The sequence below is a fragment of the Quercus robur genome, chromosome 4, assembly GCF_932294415.1.
Source record: "Quercus robur chromosome 4, dhQueRobu3.1, whole genome shotgun sequence".
NCBI lineage: Eukaryota > Viridiplantae > Streptophyta > Magnoliopsida > Fagales > Fagaceae > Quercus > Quercus robur.
This window is the reverse complement of record NC_065537.1, coordinates 56,531,284-56,550,951: the sequence shown is the minus strand read 5'-3', so window position 1 is coordinate 56,550,951 and position 19,668 is coordinate 56,531,284. Positions and strand designations below refer to the sequence as shown.

Genomic DNA, 19,668 nt, shown 5'->3' with positions numbered 1-19,668 from the left:
GGTTCATTTTGTCTATGCTCCATAACCCACCTCTAATTTTTCCGTTACTCTAACACATTTCATTAAAAAATCAAACAAGAAATCAGATCAAACACTCCTCTCCCACACGCTTTCTATGCTTGCTCAACCACTTGGGATCTTAGATGCTCCACAAACAGGACTGATCTCTTCACTTGTTACTTCTGTTCAGGCTGAAGAACTTGGATTTAGATGTGATGGTAAGCCACCTTTAATTTTTCTGTCTCTGTCTGTGTTTGTTTGAAGTGTGCGGTGATGAGGCTATTTGTGGACTAGAGTTTCTGATCTAGGTTCTTCTTCCCATATTCTGATTACAAACCCTTGGCTGTCTGAGCACATTACCTCCTCTATTTCTTTTTATTTTTTGGTTTTTAATTTTCTTTTTTTTTTTACTTTTTATATTTGTGTATAAAAGATGCATGATTTTTTGAATTGGGCTAATGATGATAACTTCATTATCTTAGCGGATTTCGGTAAGAGATTTATTTCAATGATCTGAATGTTACACACACTGAAGCCCCCTAATAATATGTATGTTGTCTTTTAAATATTATATAGTTTCACTTCTTCTTCTTCTTCTTTTTTTTTTCTTTTTTTTTTTTTTTTTTTTTTTTAATTTTTAAATTTGGTTTGTGGGACTTGGTTGCTAACTTGCTATGATGAGATTAAACACTTGGATAATGTTTTGGGCAATGGACGAGACCCCAAAGGCCTCACCGTGAGCTCATTTTATTAAAACGACTTCTCCCTCCACTGAGCTCTAGTCCCAACAAATTCATTGCTCAATTTATGCAATTGTGTACTATATATGTGTGTGTGTTTTTAATCGAATCTGTTTGGGTTTTTCCTGATTATGGGGGAAATATTTTGTTTGGGTTTTTCTTGATTATTTTTTTTAGGGTTTGATGTAAAAGTGTTTGTGTTTTTTCAGATTAGGAAATTCAGTTTCCTTTTCCGTTTGGGGTTTTTTGATTGTTGTGGGGTTTATTGCAAGGGGGTTTGTGATTTGGGAAATTCCACGTTGTTACTTCAATTTTGGTGTTTCTGGATTTTTTTTTTTTTTTTTTTTTTTTTTTTGAGCAGGTGCAATATTGGAATTGTCTGGAAAGGTTTCACTTTTAGATTAGGAAATTCAGTTTCCTTGCATGATCAAAACCCAGATGATTCTCTGTCTAATAAATTAAGTGGGTGGCATTGTAGCATCTAAGATCCCAAGTGGGTGAGCAAGCGTAGAGAGTGTGTGGGAGAAGAGTGTTTGATCTGATTTCTTGTTTGATTTTTTGATGAAATGTGTTAGAGTAACGGAAAAATTAGAGGGGGGTTACGAAGTATAGACGGAATGAACCACGACTGGATAAAGTGTCAAAAATAAAACCATAGGTGGGTAAGTTAAATTCGGGTTAAACCACAGGTGGGTAATCTGTAATTATCCTTTTTTTTTGTAAAAAAAATAGTAAAATTAAGTCAATATTGGTTTAATTTTTTATGGTGAGCTTTAAGAAAACAATTGATACATTTACAAGACTGCATGCAAATTAATTGAAAGATAATGCATGTGGTTGAGCATTCTGTAATAAGTAAAGATTTTTAGATATCAAATAGTAAAGTACATGTCAAGATAATTTGTAGAGTTAAAAACATAGATTTAAAATTGTAGACATGGGTGAAAAACATTCACAAGTGTGAAAATAGTGAAGCCAAAGTATCAAATTAGCATAAATTATGAATGCCTATACCTATTTTTTAACAATTTATGTCCAAAATAAATGGTTTTTCTAAATAAATTATGATATTTCCTAGAGTATATGTTGCTTAACAATGATATGATATTTATAAAAAAGACCATGTATAAATAAGTAAGCAATCAAACTTTAATATATATCTCAAATTGAAATAGAGTGTCAACCACAATTGATAATAGATTATAAAATTAATTTTCAAGATTGTAAATTTCTTATATGTTTTTATTCTTTATCAAATGAGTTATCCAATAAGTCATTTGTAATTTTGTTTTATGTTTTGGGATGTTGATATTGTTTAGAAATAAAATTTGTGTATTTGTTTTACTTATTTTTGTGTTATTTTGTTTTAGATAGCAATGTTATGATTTGTATAATTTTAAAATTATTGAATAAGTATTAATAAGTTTAACTGAGTTCATTTTTGATATAAGTAATGAATTCAAAATAATACATTTTACATCAAGTAATTTGTTGCATAACTTTTTAAATGGCAAATACCTGTTGTTTTCTTTTTATATATATATATATATATATATATATATATATATATATATATAATCATGTGAAAAATACGGGTCAACCTGACCTGACCTGACCCGCAACCCAATTGACCCGAACCCCTTTTTGACCCGCTTAAAATGATCCATTTTTAACCTGTAACCCATTTGACCCGCAACCCGATTGACCTGACCCGAACCTGACCTGCCCTGCCCATTTTGCCATGTCTACTTCGAATCTTGGTGCACAAATTTCTAAGTCACTTGATTATCATGGGCTGCATATTGAAAAGACTATGTAAGCAAATCTCGATTGATGGATTTCATTAAACCTAAATCGGTTCAAGTTATGGTCAAGGCCGCAGATTTAGCAGATTTTGTATAGTTTCTTGATCTATTTTCTTGTGTCTTCAATGTTAGTCTTTAAACACATTCTAAGACACTAAAACCTACAATTCAAATACATCAAAATACGATTTTAAAATGTGGTTACCAACACTTGATACAATTGACCCTAACAATCTCTCAAACCTCATTCAAGGGTTTTGGCCAAGCAAGAGAAGAGTCTCCGCCAACTAAGAAAATTTCTCTAAACAAAAATTTGGCCAAAGCAAGGATTTTCTCAAAGTAAAAGAATGCCCAGAGCAGTTGTTGATTAGGTTAAAGAAGAGTTACTGAGAAAGACTCAGAATGTTCACTGCCAGCAAATTACTGAATTACAAGTAGAACAAACCCTTTTTTCAGGTATGGATCATCGGCCAATCCACATGAGACAAACCCATTTTTTAAGGATGGGCCTGGCCTGTCTTGTCTTAAGGGAAAAAAATTAATGTTTGGGCTGGACCTAATGTAATTTCCTAAGTCCAATTTTTATTTATTTATTTATATATTATAGAAAAAACAATAAATAAATCAATCAATTTATCAAACAAAGCAGTCATGGTATTTTTTTTTCGTTAGTCTAGGCTGTCCCTAAGCCAAATATTAATTTATATTTATGTTGGGTCATATTTAATTGGTGTGATTAATTGTCAAAATTTTTATTTTCACACATTTAATTACACAAGTGAATTAACCTTGATTTTTCAGTTTTAATATGAACCTTTACAAGAAAGAAAAAATAGGCCGATTCAAGGTTTTAAAATTGGATTGGGTTCAAGAGGAGGTTCGACGGTGATAACCTCAAAATTAAATTAATAATTAATTAAAAATATGAATAAATGGAATGAATATTAAGAAATTGTAAAAAAAGAACAATTTTGATTAAAAAAATATCTAGGAAATTACAATAATTATCATATTCTCACAACTTATATAAGAAAAAAAAAAGGCATACAAAACTAAAATTAAAATTAAAATTTGAAATATAAAACATAATTATGTAAAAAATATATAATTTCATACTTTTACATTCAATCATTTTGTTCATTAGGCAAAAGCTTATCTGCTTCTTTTTTTTTTTTTTTTTTTTTTTTTTTTTTGTGTTGCATTTTGTCTCTTTTTTCTTGTGTGGAAATAATTTAATTTTTCTTTTTGGGAAATAAACTAAATTTTAGCTTTTTATCAGACTTTTAGTATAAAATTTACCGAAAATTATATATATATTTTTAGTAAGCATTATAACCACAATACACCTTTGGCATGTCCACAAGTATAAGTTCTTGCAGGTGGAGGGGGGCTCAAGTTCCTAAAAGTGAGTTTTACACATATATACACTTAAATTATACTGAGATTTCTATCTCAGATCAAAATAAACATCATGCAAATAAGCTACTCAAAATAAGTTGTTGCAAAATGGACTACAAGTACATATAGTCATAATGGATACATATGATATAACAATAATTGTGTTCATATATATATATATATATATATATATATATATATTTTTTTTTTTTTCCTTTTAAAGAGGAATAATTACTATAAAATGAAAGTTTTAAAAACAATAAATATAATAGTATAACTATCTCAAATCAAAATAAACATCATGCAAATAAGCTACTCAAAATAAGTTGTTGCAAAATGGACTACAAGTACATAAATCAAAATGGATATATATGATTTAAACAATAATTCTGTTCATATATATATATATATATATATATATTCCTTTTAAAGAGAAATAATTACTATTAAATGAAAATTTTAAAAACAATAAATATAATAGTATAACTATCTCATATTAAACACCATGCAAATAAGCTACTCAAAATAAGTTGTTGCAAAATGGACTACAAGTACATAAGTCACAATGGATATATATGATATAAACAATAATTGTGTTCATATATTTTTTTTCCTTTTAAAGAGAAATAATTACTATAAAATGAAAATTTAAAAAAAAAAATATAATAGTATAATAAGTAAAAATATGAAAATTTGTTTATTTTATTGGCATGTGCCATATATTTTTGTTTTTCAAAAAAAAAAAAATCAATTGAATTATATTAGTTTTGCATATAAGAGTATAAGCAAATTTGACTAATTCAGTGATTAACATGGAATTAAGCTAATAAATGGATCTTTTGTACAAGTATAACACAGAACATTTTAAACTCTTTATAATTTGGTCTCTTAAGGATGAGTGTTGAACATAGAACTGGGCATCAAAGTCATTGTGATGTGACTCTGTAACAAAATATCAAAACCAAAGTTTAAAAACAACAACGATAATAGTATAATAATTAAGTAATCAACAGATAGCGTAATTGAAATATCATTGAGGAAAATAAAAGAGAACATACAACAATGTCACATTTCTATCAGTGGATTTCACTATGGGGGGACAAAATTTCAATGTAACAGTGAAATTTCTAAATGATTTTTTTAAAAAAAAAAAAATTAACAAATCAATAAACCAAATACCATACACAAAAAACTATTTACTCACCTTTTCAAGTGAGAACATGTAATAATGCCCTTAAGACTAAATGTGATATTGCTTCATCAAGTCTGCTCATAAATCTCACATTTTGATCTTGAGAACATAAGGTTATTATTAGCAGTGGCTCATCAAACAAATTATATTTTATATTTGAATTGGTTTAGATTGATTTGGTCGAGTTTTGGATAGATTTATTGTTCTTTTATATTTTTTTGAGTTTATCTATTTCAGTTCATCAAAAAAAAAAAAAAAAAGAGTTTATCTATTTCTACTTGAGTAAAGATTTTTTTCCCTTAAATTTTATATTGATTTATAAATATGTTTCTAATTTGTAGACTCTATTATTTCATTATGCTTCCCTCTATTATTAGCAACTATAGATGAACCAAGATCTATTTCTAAAATTATATCTGCTAGGTGTTCGACAAAAGGTCTCTAAGAGCAACTGGTGTTACATGGCATTTTTGCACCTATGTTAGTTTACAAGCCTATATAGGTGTTGGATAATAGTGTAGATGAACTGTCATAAACTATTTAGTGATGACCTACTAAGTTGGTATTTATGTTTATTTCTTTTTATTTATCACAATAATCATTAATATCTTAGACATTGTTACCTGAGGTGTGCATTTTTGCTATATGATTTGCTCATTCCTACACCATTTGATTTTTGTTTGAATTGGGAATTCTTGGTTTTACGCTACATTCTAATGTAGAAATTTTCTTGCAATTGATATTTTTAAGATACTTTTTCTCAATTTGTGGCTTATTGATTTATAAATATTAAATTGATATAAATCATGTCAAATGTCAAAACTCATGTGCAAATGTCTAGAGAGTTATACCTGCTGCAATTTTGATAACTTACACATTTTTTATGTAGTAGATTTACAGAAAATCTAAACTATCAAGAAACATTATTATCCATGTTATGATGTAGATATTATTAATTGCTTTCCACCAAAAATTGTTTAATTCCATGAAAAAAATAAACTTGGTTAATTAATAGCATTTTTTTTTCTCTCCTTATATTAATTAAATTTCCAGCTATGTTAACCAAGAGAGAAAGAAAATAAAAAAGGGTAAAATCTGGGCAGCAGGAAGTTCAACATTTCTATTTTAAAGGAAATTAACCTCCCACAAGTAAATTAATATCCCCAGATACACCTCCACCGACAATATTCGTGCCTTCACAATTAATTAGCTGTGACTGCCTTAAATTCTACGGTTTCTACTTGAGGATCTTAACTTCTACAATTTTTTCCCTCTTTTTATGGTGAATATTTCTTATAGGCTAATTTTACAATTTTGATTTAAGTTGGTTTTCAATTTTTAATTTTGAAAAACTGTTAATAGTAATACTTCTTTTGAAACTAATTAGAATCCATTATCCTATTGGACTAAAGCAACCTAACAAAAATTGAATAAATTCTGATTATCTTACAGTTTGCCTTCTCAAAGCAATTTTTTCTTTAAGTACTCTTTATTCTTTTTTTTTTTTTTTCATAAATAAATTCTCAAATTTAAGTTTGACTATAACCAAGCTAATGGCAAACCATTGTCGTCATTAAAGGTCAGAATTCCTTGAATTCGATCCAGATTGATAATAGCTTCCACAAGAACAATTTAGGCATTTTTATTGTCATTGTCACCTCAACAATTGTGAAAATATTATTATTATTGTTATTGTGGGAGGGTAGGATCCGAACACAACATAGAGCTTGTGGACCCAGTCCGAGGATGGGCAAAGCCCATTTGTGCATCAATTCAGACTCAACATGTGAACAGTTTGAGGAGGGAAGATATAGAGACCATGCTAATCTAGACTTGACATGTGGACTAAGGTCCGAGTAGGGCTGTCCAAACAACCCGCAGATCCGACCCACCCGGTCAAACCGACCGGACCCGAACCGTCCTCCGTCCGATCCGACTCCTCCGGCGGTCGGCGGCGGGTCCTTACTTTCTAAAACCGATTCTGGCGGATCGGGTGCGGGTCTCTTCCCCCAATACCCGAGCCACCCGACCCGACCGCCATATCAATGGGTTTAAAGGTCTGAAGCTTGTTAACGTTTCTCATTCCAGTCCTTGCTTTCCAAAGTCATCCTCTCACTCTCAGTTCTTACCCTTCGCCGATCCAACCGCCGATGTTTACCCTTCGCCGATCGTCGTCGTCGATATATGCCTCTCCATTGTCGATCTCTGCCTCTTCGTCGTTGATCTGTGCTCTTCGTCCGCAACGTCCCAGCTCGTCTTCGCCTCCATCTCTCAGATTCAATCTTTCTATTTCATCTCTTAGGTTCGGTTATCTGTGGATTTGTGGATCTGTTATTTGGGTTTTTGTTCTTTGGATGTGTGGATCTGTTCTTTGGGTTTGTAGATCTTCTCTTTGGGTTTTGTATATCTGTTGATTTTGTTCTTCAGGAATCAAACCACTGAAGTTTGATTTTTGTTCTGTTGATTTTTGTTGATTTTGGTTCTTCAGTGTTTGTTACAATTTATTTCGGTCGAAATCAACTCCGACCGCCGCCCACCCGAGTCCGATCCGACTCGACCGGTGGCTTTTCGCGGTCGGCGGCGGGTCTGGAATTTCTCCACCCGATCTGATCGGGTCGGTTGCGGGTTGGGCACAAACCCGACCCGGACCGACCCGTGGACAGCCCTAGGTCCGAGAATGGAAAACGGATAGACCCATCATTCGAGGAGTCCAAGGAATGAATGCACCTTGGGAAGGCCTCAATTGGCCACCTGTAGCGAAAGGTGGGGCACCATAGAAGACATCAGAGACGTGCAAGTAAAGAAGAGAGGAAATATCTGGAAAATGTAGCCATCACCTCCACATTCAATACTTTGCACCAACTTAGCTAGCCACATTTATGAGGAAAAGACACCTGAATAGTAGTTTCACAACTCACAATACTCACTACCACCTCCAATAGGGTCCTGATAGGACAAGCATCCCAATTGCTACCCAGAGACGTACAGGTGGAAGGCTCAGATGCATTAGAAGGGACTATATATAGGAAAGGAATCCCTCTAGAAAGGGGGGTGGGAACAATAGAACTTGAACAAAAAGAGAAGAGAGTATCAATTTGTACCAAGATTTGAAAAAATAATATATGAACATTGCATCCTTGGACTTGCCCGAGGAAGAGTTTTATACCTGTTTTGTGTTTCTTTTCATCATATTAAGAGTCATGACTTCATTGATTTCATACTTTGATCATACAGAGCATTATAGTTGACTTAGAAAGCTCATTCTCTTATAAATTAATTGTGTTGGGCCAGAAACTCTAGAATCTATATTTAGATAAGTTTGTAATCACGATTTGTCAATTGTTCTAAACTTTTAGAACTTAACAGATAATTTGATATCTTTTCTTTCATGCTTCTATATTCGGTAAACTATTGTAAAATTTCATGAGATCCTAGGTTACCTACTTAAGATAAGAAAAATCAATCAGCAAAACTACTTTTTAGTTTCAAGTAATTAATATCTCCAATTTCAAAAAAAAAAAAAAAATTTCCTAGAATAATATAGATTTTTTGGGATACGATTACCTGTTTAAAAAACTAACTGTATTTATTATTTAAAAAAAAAAAAAAAAAATCTAGATTAGAGAGAGCTGTACTTGACTTTACTATTTTTAAATGCGTAGTCTTACCCAGCGGGAGGAAGACCTCTTGGGCCTTGAAGCTCAGTCCTCAATGTCCGTTTCATATGATTCTAGGCCATAGCCCAACCCACTAATTGTATCACCCAATCAAAGATTTTTTATTTTTTAAAATAAGATAGTTACATATGCTCGATAATGATAATTTCGATAACTTACATATACGTTTTGATTGCCAGGAAGGCTGGCTTAAACTGTTAAAATGTTAAATGCAACTTGAAGTCTACGGCTGTTTGGGCCAATGGGCTTTTTGTGAATACCAAAGCTTCCAACTTCAATTCCCATTTCCATACATGATACATAAAATTATTTGCTAGTAAATTTATGATGTATCACATACGTCACATGTCACATATATGCATATTATCTCTCCTAATATGTAAATTTTATATAAGTATGAGCCCCGATGGTTTCAAATTTTTTTTTTAGGAAGGTCATTAAGAAACTTAAATGAAATAAAATTTGATAAAAAAAGAATTTGAATCATTGAGTTATTGACCCACCAAAAAAAAAAAAAAAAAAAAAAAACCTCAAATACATGAAGTTTTACAATTTACTTCTAGTTCTACGAATTTGATATTTCAAAATTATTATATGATAATTCATTATTAGTTGTAATTATCTATTGCCAACGTGGATAAATGTGACCATTTTATTTTGTTAAATTTGTATAACATTTTTACTTTCATGCAATCGTCATTATCAGTTTGTCATTGTTTTTATAAAAATATTATAAACTAAATAACAAAACTCAATCCATTGTCACTATATTAATTATTGACCCACACAATCACACTCACTCATACATAAATAATACACTAAGTATCTACTTAACCAATCAAATGCTTAAACAATCATTAACTTTACTTTTTTTTTTTTCTCGACTCACTAACATTATTAAAAAAAAAAAGTTTTGATAATATGATAACGATACACACACATGTAACAAAATTTTTTTCCCTCTTCATATGTGTGTATGTGTGTGTGTTAAATACGTCGTATTCTCAAAAGAAAAAACAGTGGGTTAATCTCATATTGAAAAATGAGAGTGAATTAAAGAGGTTTAAAGCTTGTACTGTGTATCCAAGAGTTAAGACATTTTGGATATATACCACTATCAGTTTCTTTAAGATTTGCTCCTCTCTCCTTGTGTGTATGTGTTAAAATACTTAGTATTCTAAAAAAAATGAAACAAACCTTCCTTATTGCTTAATTATTATATTTATACTGCACACACACACATTCACACACAGCACAATTCACACAAATAACATAATAATAATAATAATAATGCACACAATTAATATTAGATATACACTTGCTCACATATAATGTAAATATAATATAAAAAGCGACACTCACAACTTATAAGCGTTCACTCTTTACTTTTAGAGTCAGAAATACCAAGATAGTCAAATAGATAAGAAAGATAGATAAGATTCCTGAGCATTGGATCAGAGATCATATCAGAGAGAGAGGGAGAGATATGTGATCAATGTTGTTGTTTGGTTTTGAGATTGGCTGATTTGTGTTGTTGTTAGATTTTAGGCCGAACTGATGGTGATCAAGGTGTGAAAATTAAATACTTTTAAAGGTAAATTGAACTAATAAAAAATATATTATATATCTATCTATACTATTAATAACAGGACCTGTTTGGTTTTCAACATTTTGCGTACTAAATACCCTCATATAAATTCTTAAACTCTTTAAAATACTCTTATCTTTTAGTTAAATATTTTTAAATTAAAAAACACAAACCAGTTAAAAGAGTAACTTATTATTTCTAAGTTTTAGGATTTTTCTTTTATCTTATCCGTTCGGCCTAAAATTTAGGACACTATCTCTAACTATTTTTAAATATTAATTCACGTTATCTTACCTCTTTCTTAAAAAGGAAAAAAAAATACACATAGTTATTTATATATTATTTATATATCACTTTTAACCATTATGACACTAAACCAATAAAACAAATAAAAAAAATAACATTATTGCACGGACAAAGCACATGTAATAAGTTTAGTATAATTTGATTTTTTTTACCATAAAGTTAGGGGGGGTTTTGAACACTATGTGCTGCTGCCCCCAAGTATAAGATCAATACACTATTAGAGAAATAATGCATATATTAAGTACGTGAGATAATTATTATATTCGATGACATAGTGGAAGTGCAAAGTTCTAAACCGTGGAATGAATTGTTGACATGAGATTGCATCTTTCAAAATGCAATTATGCCAAAATGGTCAGTCACAATGCAACTTGTGATTTGTGAAGTACAAAATATACAAATTGAATGCAACATTGCACCTCAAATGTCTTCATCCACTCCTTTGAATGCATTGTTGTGTCATAATATGGCTAGAAACTAATCATAAAAAATGGCTATCCTAGGCAAGAATCTAAGAAAGATGCGGGCCATCTTTACTGGTTAATTAGATGCAGATATTTGTTCACTCTTCATAAAGTTTCAATAATAATTCCCCTTCCCTTTCCTTTAAGGCCAAACTCACTCCTCCAAAAAAATATCAGTAATCATTAGCTAATTTACCCATCAATAAGATGGTAGTTGGTTTTTTATCATTCCGTATAGTCATAATTATGTGATTTCCTTTTAACTCACAATTATCACAGAAAATTTTCAGGTTTCATATATAGAGAAAGTAGCTTATGCTGGGAGAACTAGTCTACAGACTAGAGGCTTCACTTTTGCTGAACAGCTATGCTTATCACTATCACTAACTATTTGGTTTTGAAATGCTTTGAATCAAAGCAAAAGAATGATTAATGATGGATTACAGACTAAACCCACTGCTAAGTTGAAGCAATGTTTTTGCTTATTGCTTGACAAAGAGTTTACTGACTACTTGAATAGTTGGTGTAACTTCATGACTCCCTATCATTGAAATCTCAACCATTAAAAAGGAAAAGAAAATATACTAGGAGAATAAATATCCAACTCTTACTTGTTGATTTGATTTGAACTGTCAAGATACAAAAGAAAAGTATTTGTCTCTAGGTGATAAATGAACTACATCAATCTCTCAAACCTAAATAAATAGATAACATTATCAATGATTTCCGAAAATTGTGATTAGTACAAGATATAGTAGTGAATGCCATAACTCAAGGCCATTTCCATGTTTTTCTATTTTCCCTTTAAAGGTAACTTCTCCAAGATTTTCTCTCTTCAGGATTAGTGTCATCTCAAGATGGTCTATCTCCACTAATGCACCTAAAAGTGATAGTTAATCACAAACATAATAATAGTAATAAAGATAAAGATAATGATAACAATAATAATAATAACAATCATTATCATCATCCATCACGATTAGTTGATAATTCCTTATTCAATATCCAGATATAGCCTTAGGATATACTCTTTTAAGTTTTTGTAAATAAATAATTGAATCTACGAATTTTGTTAATTTTCATCCTCTTCATCTTTTATTGAATGTAAAATTACACTCCTGACTTTGATTATTTATTTTTTTTTGACAAAAACATTATACATGCTCAATCCAGATAATCTATAAGATAGCGGTTAAACCATACCTGTCTTCTTTTTTATACTGGATAATAGACTTATCAAAAAATAAAATAAAAGAGATAATAGAGTTTGTTAATATAATATTATAATTTGATGTGTGGCCAATGCTACTCATTTGGCCCAGGAAACCCAAAAGAAGAGACAGTGTCCTTTTAAATGTGCTACCAAAGGAAGGGTTGTCCCGTTGGGGGGGAGGGGGGGGGGGGGGGGGGGGGGGAGGATGGGGAGGGAGGGAGGGGGTGTGGGGTGGACAATTAAATTAAATACTACGATAGAATTCCAAAGTTTATCTCCTTGAATCCTTGTAATTAGCTTATTCTTGTACCTCCACAATTAAAATAAAATAAAATAAAAAATCACCAGGCAATAAACTACAACACAAAATTTCGGAATATTGAAGGTACTTTAGGGCAAGAATTATGCCGAGGCGACAAATCCCATCCTAGATTTCTTGCCCAATTTGGTACCAAGATATATAATGAGTGATGTTAACGATCCTACAAATTTTACTACATAAATCTTACAAATTAACATGTCACTAATCACACACAAAAAAGAAAAAAGGAAAAAAAGCAATTCAAACATTTATAGTAACACTAATTGTATTCTTATCAAATCAGCTCGTAGTTTTTTTGTAATAACATTTGCAGTAATTTTAGTATTTTCCAAATATAATTCTTTTATGACATAATCGGATGAGACAATTTTATAGAAACACATACAATTAGTCTTAAGAGATTTCGACATGTATCGTTGTTTTAGCTCAAAAAGGTAAGTAGTCAAACATATAAATTGTACCACCAACTAGGGCTTTCTTCACCAATGAAAAGACATTGTAGGTATCAATATACAAAAAAAAGTAAATAAGTGACACAATTAATTTTTATTTATGGGAAAGAAATTCACGATGGGAGAACTAGAAAGGAAACTAGATCATAAGACTAATATGAATGAAAAAGATAACAATGATCCTTATATCCTTTCTTTTGACCGATGAAGCTGGTTACAAATGAGGATTAACACTCAACACATTTCTATCTCTAATTTTTCTATCCCCCTCTAGTATGGGGGAAGGGTCCTATTCATACAAGTGAGTTATCTCTCTCTCTCTCTTTCTCTCTTTGATTTATTGTGTGGTGGAAGGGAGGGGAGGAAGATACTTGTTCCATCAGAGGTCTCCTCCTTCCTTCTAGGGAGTTAGTGAGTAGATAGGTGGAGAGCATTGTTTTGGCAGGTCATTCAATATTAAATGTGGCCTGATTGGTAGGTATAGTCATGTGATGCGGAGGTAAAGATTGTTGGATTTAGGTGCTACATTCCTTGGTTCGTCCATTGTACTTTTTCATTAGTTTTAAGTGCTTCTCTCCTCCTCCATGGCTTGCCCATCTCCTTGGTTCTAGGTTGAGGATAAGATTGTCATCGGTCATATGTAGAGCAGTGATGAGGCTCCTTGGCAAGTTGGGTCTTGTTATCAACAAGGTCCTTTCATTCTTTCCTGTGTTAGAGCATCCCCAATGAGGTTTCTAAATTGACTAATAAGTCAATTTAGTAACCAATTCCCTAAAACTGTTTCTAAAGCAAAGAAACTAAACTCAAAAAAAAAATTTGAGTTTGTACTACAGTTTGCTACTAGAGATAGTAGTTTACTGTAGCTTAAACTAAAAAAAAATAAAAATAAAAATAAATAAATAAATAAATGTAAAGTGTTAAAAAAATAGTATTTTAATCTGTTGATGATTATGATTATTGTTTATTGTATTGGATGTATTATTTTATTGTATTATTTATATTATTTTTTTTTATTCGGATAAAGTAGTATTTTAAATTGTTAAAAGCTATAATTTTTTTTTAGTAATCTTGCCGTTGAATGCTAGTACCTATCTCATTCCCTGTATAGCTAACCTTAGGCTGGACCCAAGATCCTTTCCTTCCTTGTTATGTTTTTATGGGCTTTGGGTCTGTGGCCTTTTGTATACTTCCCACTCCACCGAAAACACTATTCTGTTACAAAATTATCTAATTATAAAAATAGTATGTTTACCAGCTAAGTCAATAAAAAAGCAATTATGCTTCCAACATATTATTGTTAATATTATTTTTGGCCAACAAGATAACTAATTAATTATACTAATTGTAAATTGGACTTAGATTAGGATTATGTTCTTTAACTGAAGTACAAGCTAGAAGAAGTCTTTTTCTACCATGATGATAATACTAATGCTAATAATTATAATATGATAAAAATAAGAGTCAAATGACATAGTGGGGCACATGACTTAATCAGAAACCACCCAAGTAGATAAAGAATACAAAATATATATACATCTCTGCTATTACATGGATGCATATAAAAATTACTGATTTTATAATACTATATGACCGAGTTCAGTTCTTACATAGCCAATACCAAATAGCAATACATGTTCTTGATATTCATGAATCTAGATCGAAATATGGGTCATATTAGCATTCCACAAGAGTCTGTTTGTTAAACTTGACACTTCTATTAAAGAATCTTCAAATTTGATATATATTATATTTATGTTCTAACTTATACGTCTTAGTATATATGATATATCTTCATACTATTAAACCAACTAATGCAATGAAAAATTGGTTTAAGGATTATGGCAAACATGCAGAATTGCAGACATACACACCACTAAATATAATTTTAATACATTCTAAAACATATATATACACACACACAATAAAATTTTAATAGATTCAAAAGGACCCGATCATTAGGCCAATCTTACTGTACTAGATCCTAAGTTTTAGGGTAGTAGCTGGAGTTGCATCATGAACTTCAAGATAAATAAGGTTTTCTTGGTTGACTCAATTAACAATAACATAACTGATATATAGTTAGACTGAAACAAGATCCATTGAGTTTCAGTACCAAAAAAAGAAAAAAGAAAAAAGAAAAGGGCATAACTAAAAAAAAAATACTAACTTATTTTTAAATTATTTACATTGTTAGTCAATCTTATATGCACCTTCCTTAAATATTATCCCGTTTTAGTGTTTAATTATTTTTTTTATGGGATAATATATATAATTAGAGAAATGAAAGAAAGGTTAGCCCAGAATTGGTTAGTGATAACTATTATAAGAGTTATAATTAGCTTATAATATTTATATTTTGTGTGGAAAAACAACTTGAACCAACCGACAAATAAGGCGAAGCATGGGTTTAGTTTTCTTGGCTTGGAATTGAAGGGATATGAATAGGTACGGCAGTTAGAACCACTCCCTTTTCCTTTCACTCACTTCCTCACTCTGCCTCTCTCTCATAAAACAAAACACAACACACAAACACACGTACAGACACACTATACGTACGGACCCCCTTTACTCTCTCACACTCACACTGAGCGTACGGACCTCCTCTGGTTGCTTTGACCGGCGGCGCCACCACCACAAAATAAGAATAAGTCTTAGAAAAACTCTCTCACCCTCTCACCTTCCCACCACTTGTCACACCACACTCTCTCTAGCTATAAGCTCTTCAAGAACTCTCCATCTCTCTCTCTCATCCACAAATTAACCACAACCAATACTCCAACTAAAAACTAGGACTTAGAGACTCCCTTAATTTTCACCATACAACCCCCCAACAACTTCCACTACAAGAACAAACTCCACCCCTTTTCATCTCTTTCATTCTTATCCAACATTTTTTTTCTCTCTTTCTTTCTTTCTTTCTTTCTTTCTTTCTTACTCTCTCACAATTTTTTTTTTCTTTTTTTTAATTGTTGTATGGCTTTGATTGTGGATCAACAATCAAACTTCAAACACTTTTGTAAAATTTGCAAGAAAGGTTTTGGTTGTGGAAGAGCACTAGGAGGGCACATGAGGGCACATGGAATAGGCGACGAGAGTGTCCACATTGATGATGAAGACCCAGCTAGTGATTGGGAAGACAAGCTTGGTGGCAATGTTCCTGCTAGCAACAAGCGCATGTATGCATTGAGAACCAACCCGAATCGGCTAAAGAGTTGTAGAGTTTGTGAAAATTGTGGTAAGGAGTTCTTGTCATGGAAGTCTTTTCTTGAACATGGTAAATGTACCTCTGAAGATGCTGAGTCCTTAGTTTCATCCCCGGGCTCTGATGGTGATGATGGCAATGGAAAAAGAGGGTGTGGTTGGTCTAAAAGAAAAAGATCAATGAGAGCTAAAGTGGGCAATTTCAATAACTCCAATTGCCCTTCTAGCGAGGAAGAAGACCTTGCAAATTGCTTAATGATGTTATCAAACGCAAATGTTGATAACATGGTTGTTGAGGCTGAGGAGTCTTGTGCATCAGCTAGTAAAGAAGAAGAACGAAGAAACACCCCCATGAATTTCATTCCTCCAATTTCATATAAGGTTCCTCTAGATGACAACGATGACATCCTCGACATCAACATCATCAACGAAAACAACAACAACAACAACAACAAGAACAAAGGTGTGGCTAAAGGTTTGTTTGAGTGCAAAGCATGCAAGAAAGTTTTCAATTCCCACCAAGCATTAGGTGGTCATAGAGCTAGTCACAAAAAAGTTAAAGGTTGTTACGCTGCACGTCTCGACCACATTGAAGATAGTCTAGCCGATGATGATGTGATCTCACACGAAGAATTTTTCCCAACAAAATCGAACTCAACCTTTCAACAACTCGATCATCAAGGTTCTAGCACACCATTGGCATCGACATCCAAGAGAAAATCAAAGGTGCATGAATGTTCAATATGTCACCGTGTTTTCTCATCTGGGCAAGCACTAGGTGGACATAAGAGGTGCCATTGGATCACATCCAATGGACCTGACTCTTCTGCACTATCTAAGTTTCATCAATTTCCAGACCAGTTGGAGCCAATTATTCAAAAGCCCAAGTTCGATAATTCATCAGAGTTGCTCGATCTCAAGCTCGACCTTAACCTTCCTGCACCAGTTGATGATGTTACTGGAGTTCGACATGACCAAATCATTAACCCTACTAGCTTTGGAGTTTCTACAGATATTTTTTTACAGTCTTGGATAGCTGCAAAGGAAAATGAAGATAATAATCACCACCACCACCATCACCACCACCTCCCAAATGTCGACATTGACAACAACGATAACAATAGCATCATCATCATCAACAACAGCAGCAACAACAACAACAACAACAACATCAATAACAACAACAATAATAACAACAATAGTAGTTGTTCAATGCAAAATGTGGAGGATGAAGCAGACAGTAAGGTGAAATTAGCTAAGCTAAGTGAGTTAAAGGACATGAACATGAGTGGAGGTTCCTCACCATGGTTGCAAGTGGGGATTGGTTCAACTACTGATGATGTGGCTGCTAACCCATAAAATTTTTTGAAAGCAAAGTGACCATCATCTTCTCAGTAATTATTTCATTTCCCATTCCTTTTCTTTTTTTGGTTAGTTTTTGTATTTAAGATTTAAGAAACTGTAAGTATATAAACTCAAACAGGCCAGTAATTATTATTTTTTTTTGTTTTTTCCTGTTATTAATTTACTCTTTTCTCATTGTAAATTTTGGTGAGTCCACGGGAACTCACATTTATAATGCATACATTTATTGTCAATAAATTCAAATTTTATGATTCACTTTCTTTTCTCTTCTCCGACACTCTCATAGATATTGGATGGAAAAAGGTGAACAGTTTTTTCACTAGTGACTAGTGAGCTAGCCCTCCCCACTAGAAAACCAGTTTATCTAATTTTTATTTTTTTCTTAATAGAGACATGATGGAATTTGAAATCTGTGAGCATTGGGTTGTTATTATCACGTCAAAATATTAATAAACTTTTTTAATTGTGGGATTTGAATTCAAATCCCTTAATATAGAATATGTAATTTTATCAGTCCAGCTAATATTATTCATGACAAGAATTATGTAACTCAATCGTCACTTACTTCTTCTTTTTATAGTGAAAATGTCTAAGGTTAAAATTCTTCTGTTTCTATTATTAAAACTATCGAAAGTTTAAAAATGGCATCCAAATTAGCATCTAGAATCTAATAGTAGTAGTATGCTAAGTGTAAAAGCTAAGGCAGGTAGTTATGGCAGTTAAAACGTTGACTGACTAATAGTTAAGATGAGCTGTGGATGTGCATAGAAGAAGCCGTGCTTGACAATTGTCCAGTGAAGCTAAGTTGTCTACTCATGTTTCTCGCACAACCATGATTTGTTCTTTAATTAGTTCTTACCATTTGTTTTTTGCAGATTTGTTATTTCTTCGTACAAAACCTTAAGCACAAAACTTTCTAAAAAAAAAAACCTTAAGCACAAAAAGGTTGGCTAATCGTTGACCTAGTGAGAGATAAGAACAGTTTAACCGTACATGTACACACATGAGTATGAGAGAAAGCTAAAGCCAGCAATTTCTACGCTGTCCTTAGTCTCCATCTTGAAAAAATTTTTGTATCAGATTTTTTTGGTTAATTTCCGTCATTTATATCGTATATTAAGGACATGTTTTATGCAGATGTTTTTTATGAATGAATTAACGGTTCTTGTGCACTAAATCCGTTAAGATGCGGACAATTAAAAAATATCATTTTTCACTTTTTTTTTGGAGAATGTTTTTAACGTTCCGGGAAATTTGATTCAAACAGAATTAATAAATAATCAAATTGTAATTGTACTTTATTTCTTGTATCAGATTTTTTTTGGTTAATCTTCGCCATTTAAATCGCTGACAGGACATATTTCAAACGGATGTATCTGAATTTTGTAACGATTTTTGATTAGTTGTGTCATTTTTCCCTTAATTTGAGCGGATGTTTTTAATGTCCAGGAAATATAATTCAATTATAATTAATGAATAATCAAGTGGTTATTGTACTTTATTAATTTGAACCATTCTATTTCGGATTCAAATAGAGAGACCCTATTTTTCTAAGAACATGGGTGAAAGTTATTTGTGACTCTGTGTTCCTTAACACTTAAGAATTATGTAACGGATTCAAATTTTGTACTGAAAGCATGAGAACTCAAATAAAGGTACAGTAATTAGAAATCATTGATGCATGAAGCAAAAGTATTACGTGTAACTCTTTCTTTGGACCATTAAATTATTATTATTTTTTTGAATTGCATGAATATATTACATTATCAATGTAATAAACCTAGGATTTTTAGATGACATGTAAACACACAATATTTTAGTATCAAAACAAATTTGGTGTAATATTCACAATTTACATTGGTTGTATGTGTTTAGTATCTATTTATAACCTCAATCTACAACAACAAATGTTAGACTATTTTGTAGTTGTACTCTGATTATGTAA

At 31.8% G+C, this 19,668-nt stretch overlaps 1 protein-coding gene and 3 non-coding genes across 4 annotated transcripts; all 4 read left to right on the top strand.

Annotated features, from left to right (window-relative positions):
- Nucleotides 1–261: 261 nt before the first annotated feature.
- LOC126724658 (small nucleolar RNA Z157/R69/R10) lies at nt 262–359 on the top strand. Its single transcript, XR_007655094.1, has one exon. It is a non-coding gene; the product is annotated as a small nucleolar RNA Z157/R69/R10 (small nucleolar RNA).
- Nucleotides 360–452: 93 nt separating this feature from the next.
- LOC126724660 (small nucleolar RNA R11/Z151) lies at nt 453–538 on the top strand. The gene has a single exon (XR_007655095.1). It is a non-coding gene; the product is annotated as a small nucleolar RNA R11/Z151 (small nucleolar RNA).
- A 130-nt stretch (nt 539–668) lies between these two features.
- On the top strand, nt 669–780 carry LOC126724661 (small nucleolar RNA Z152/R70/R12). The gene has a single exon (XR_007655096.1). It is a non-coding gene; the product is annotated as a small nucleolar RNA Z152/R70/R12 (small nucleolar RNA).
- Nucleotides 781–16,066: 15,286 nt separating this feature from the next.
- LOC126723053 (zinc finger protein ZAT4-like) lies at nt 16,067–17,837 on the top strand. Its single transcript, XM_050426280.1, has one exon. It carries the CDS (start codon nt 16,131–16,133, stop codon nt 17,715–17,717), a length of 1,587 nt encoding a protein of 528 aa, XP_050282237.1. The 5' UTR covers nt 16,067–16,130; the 3' UTR covers nt 17,718–17,837.
- Nucleotides 17,838–19,668: the final 1,831 nt, after the last annotated feature.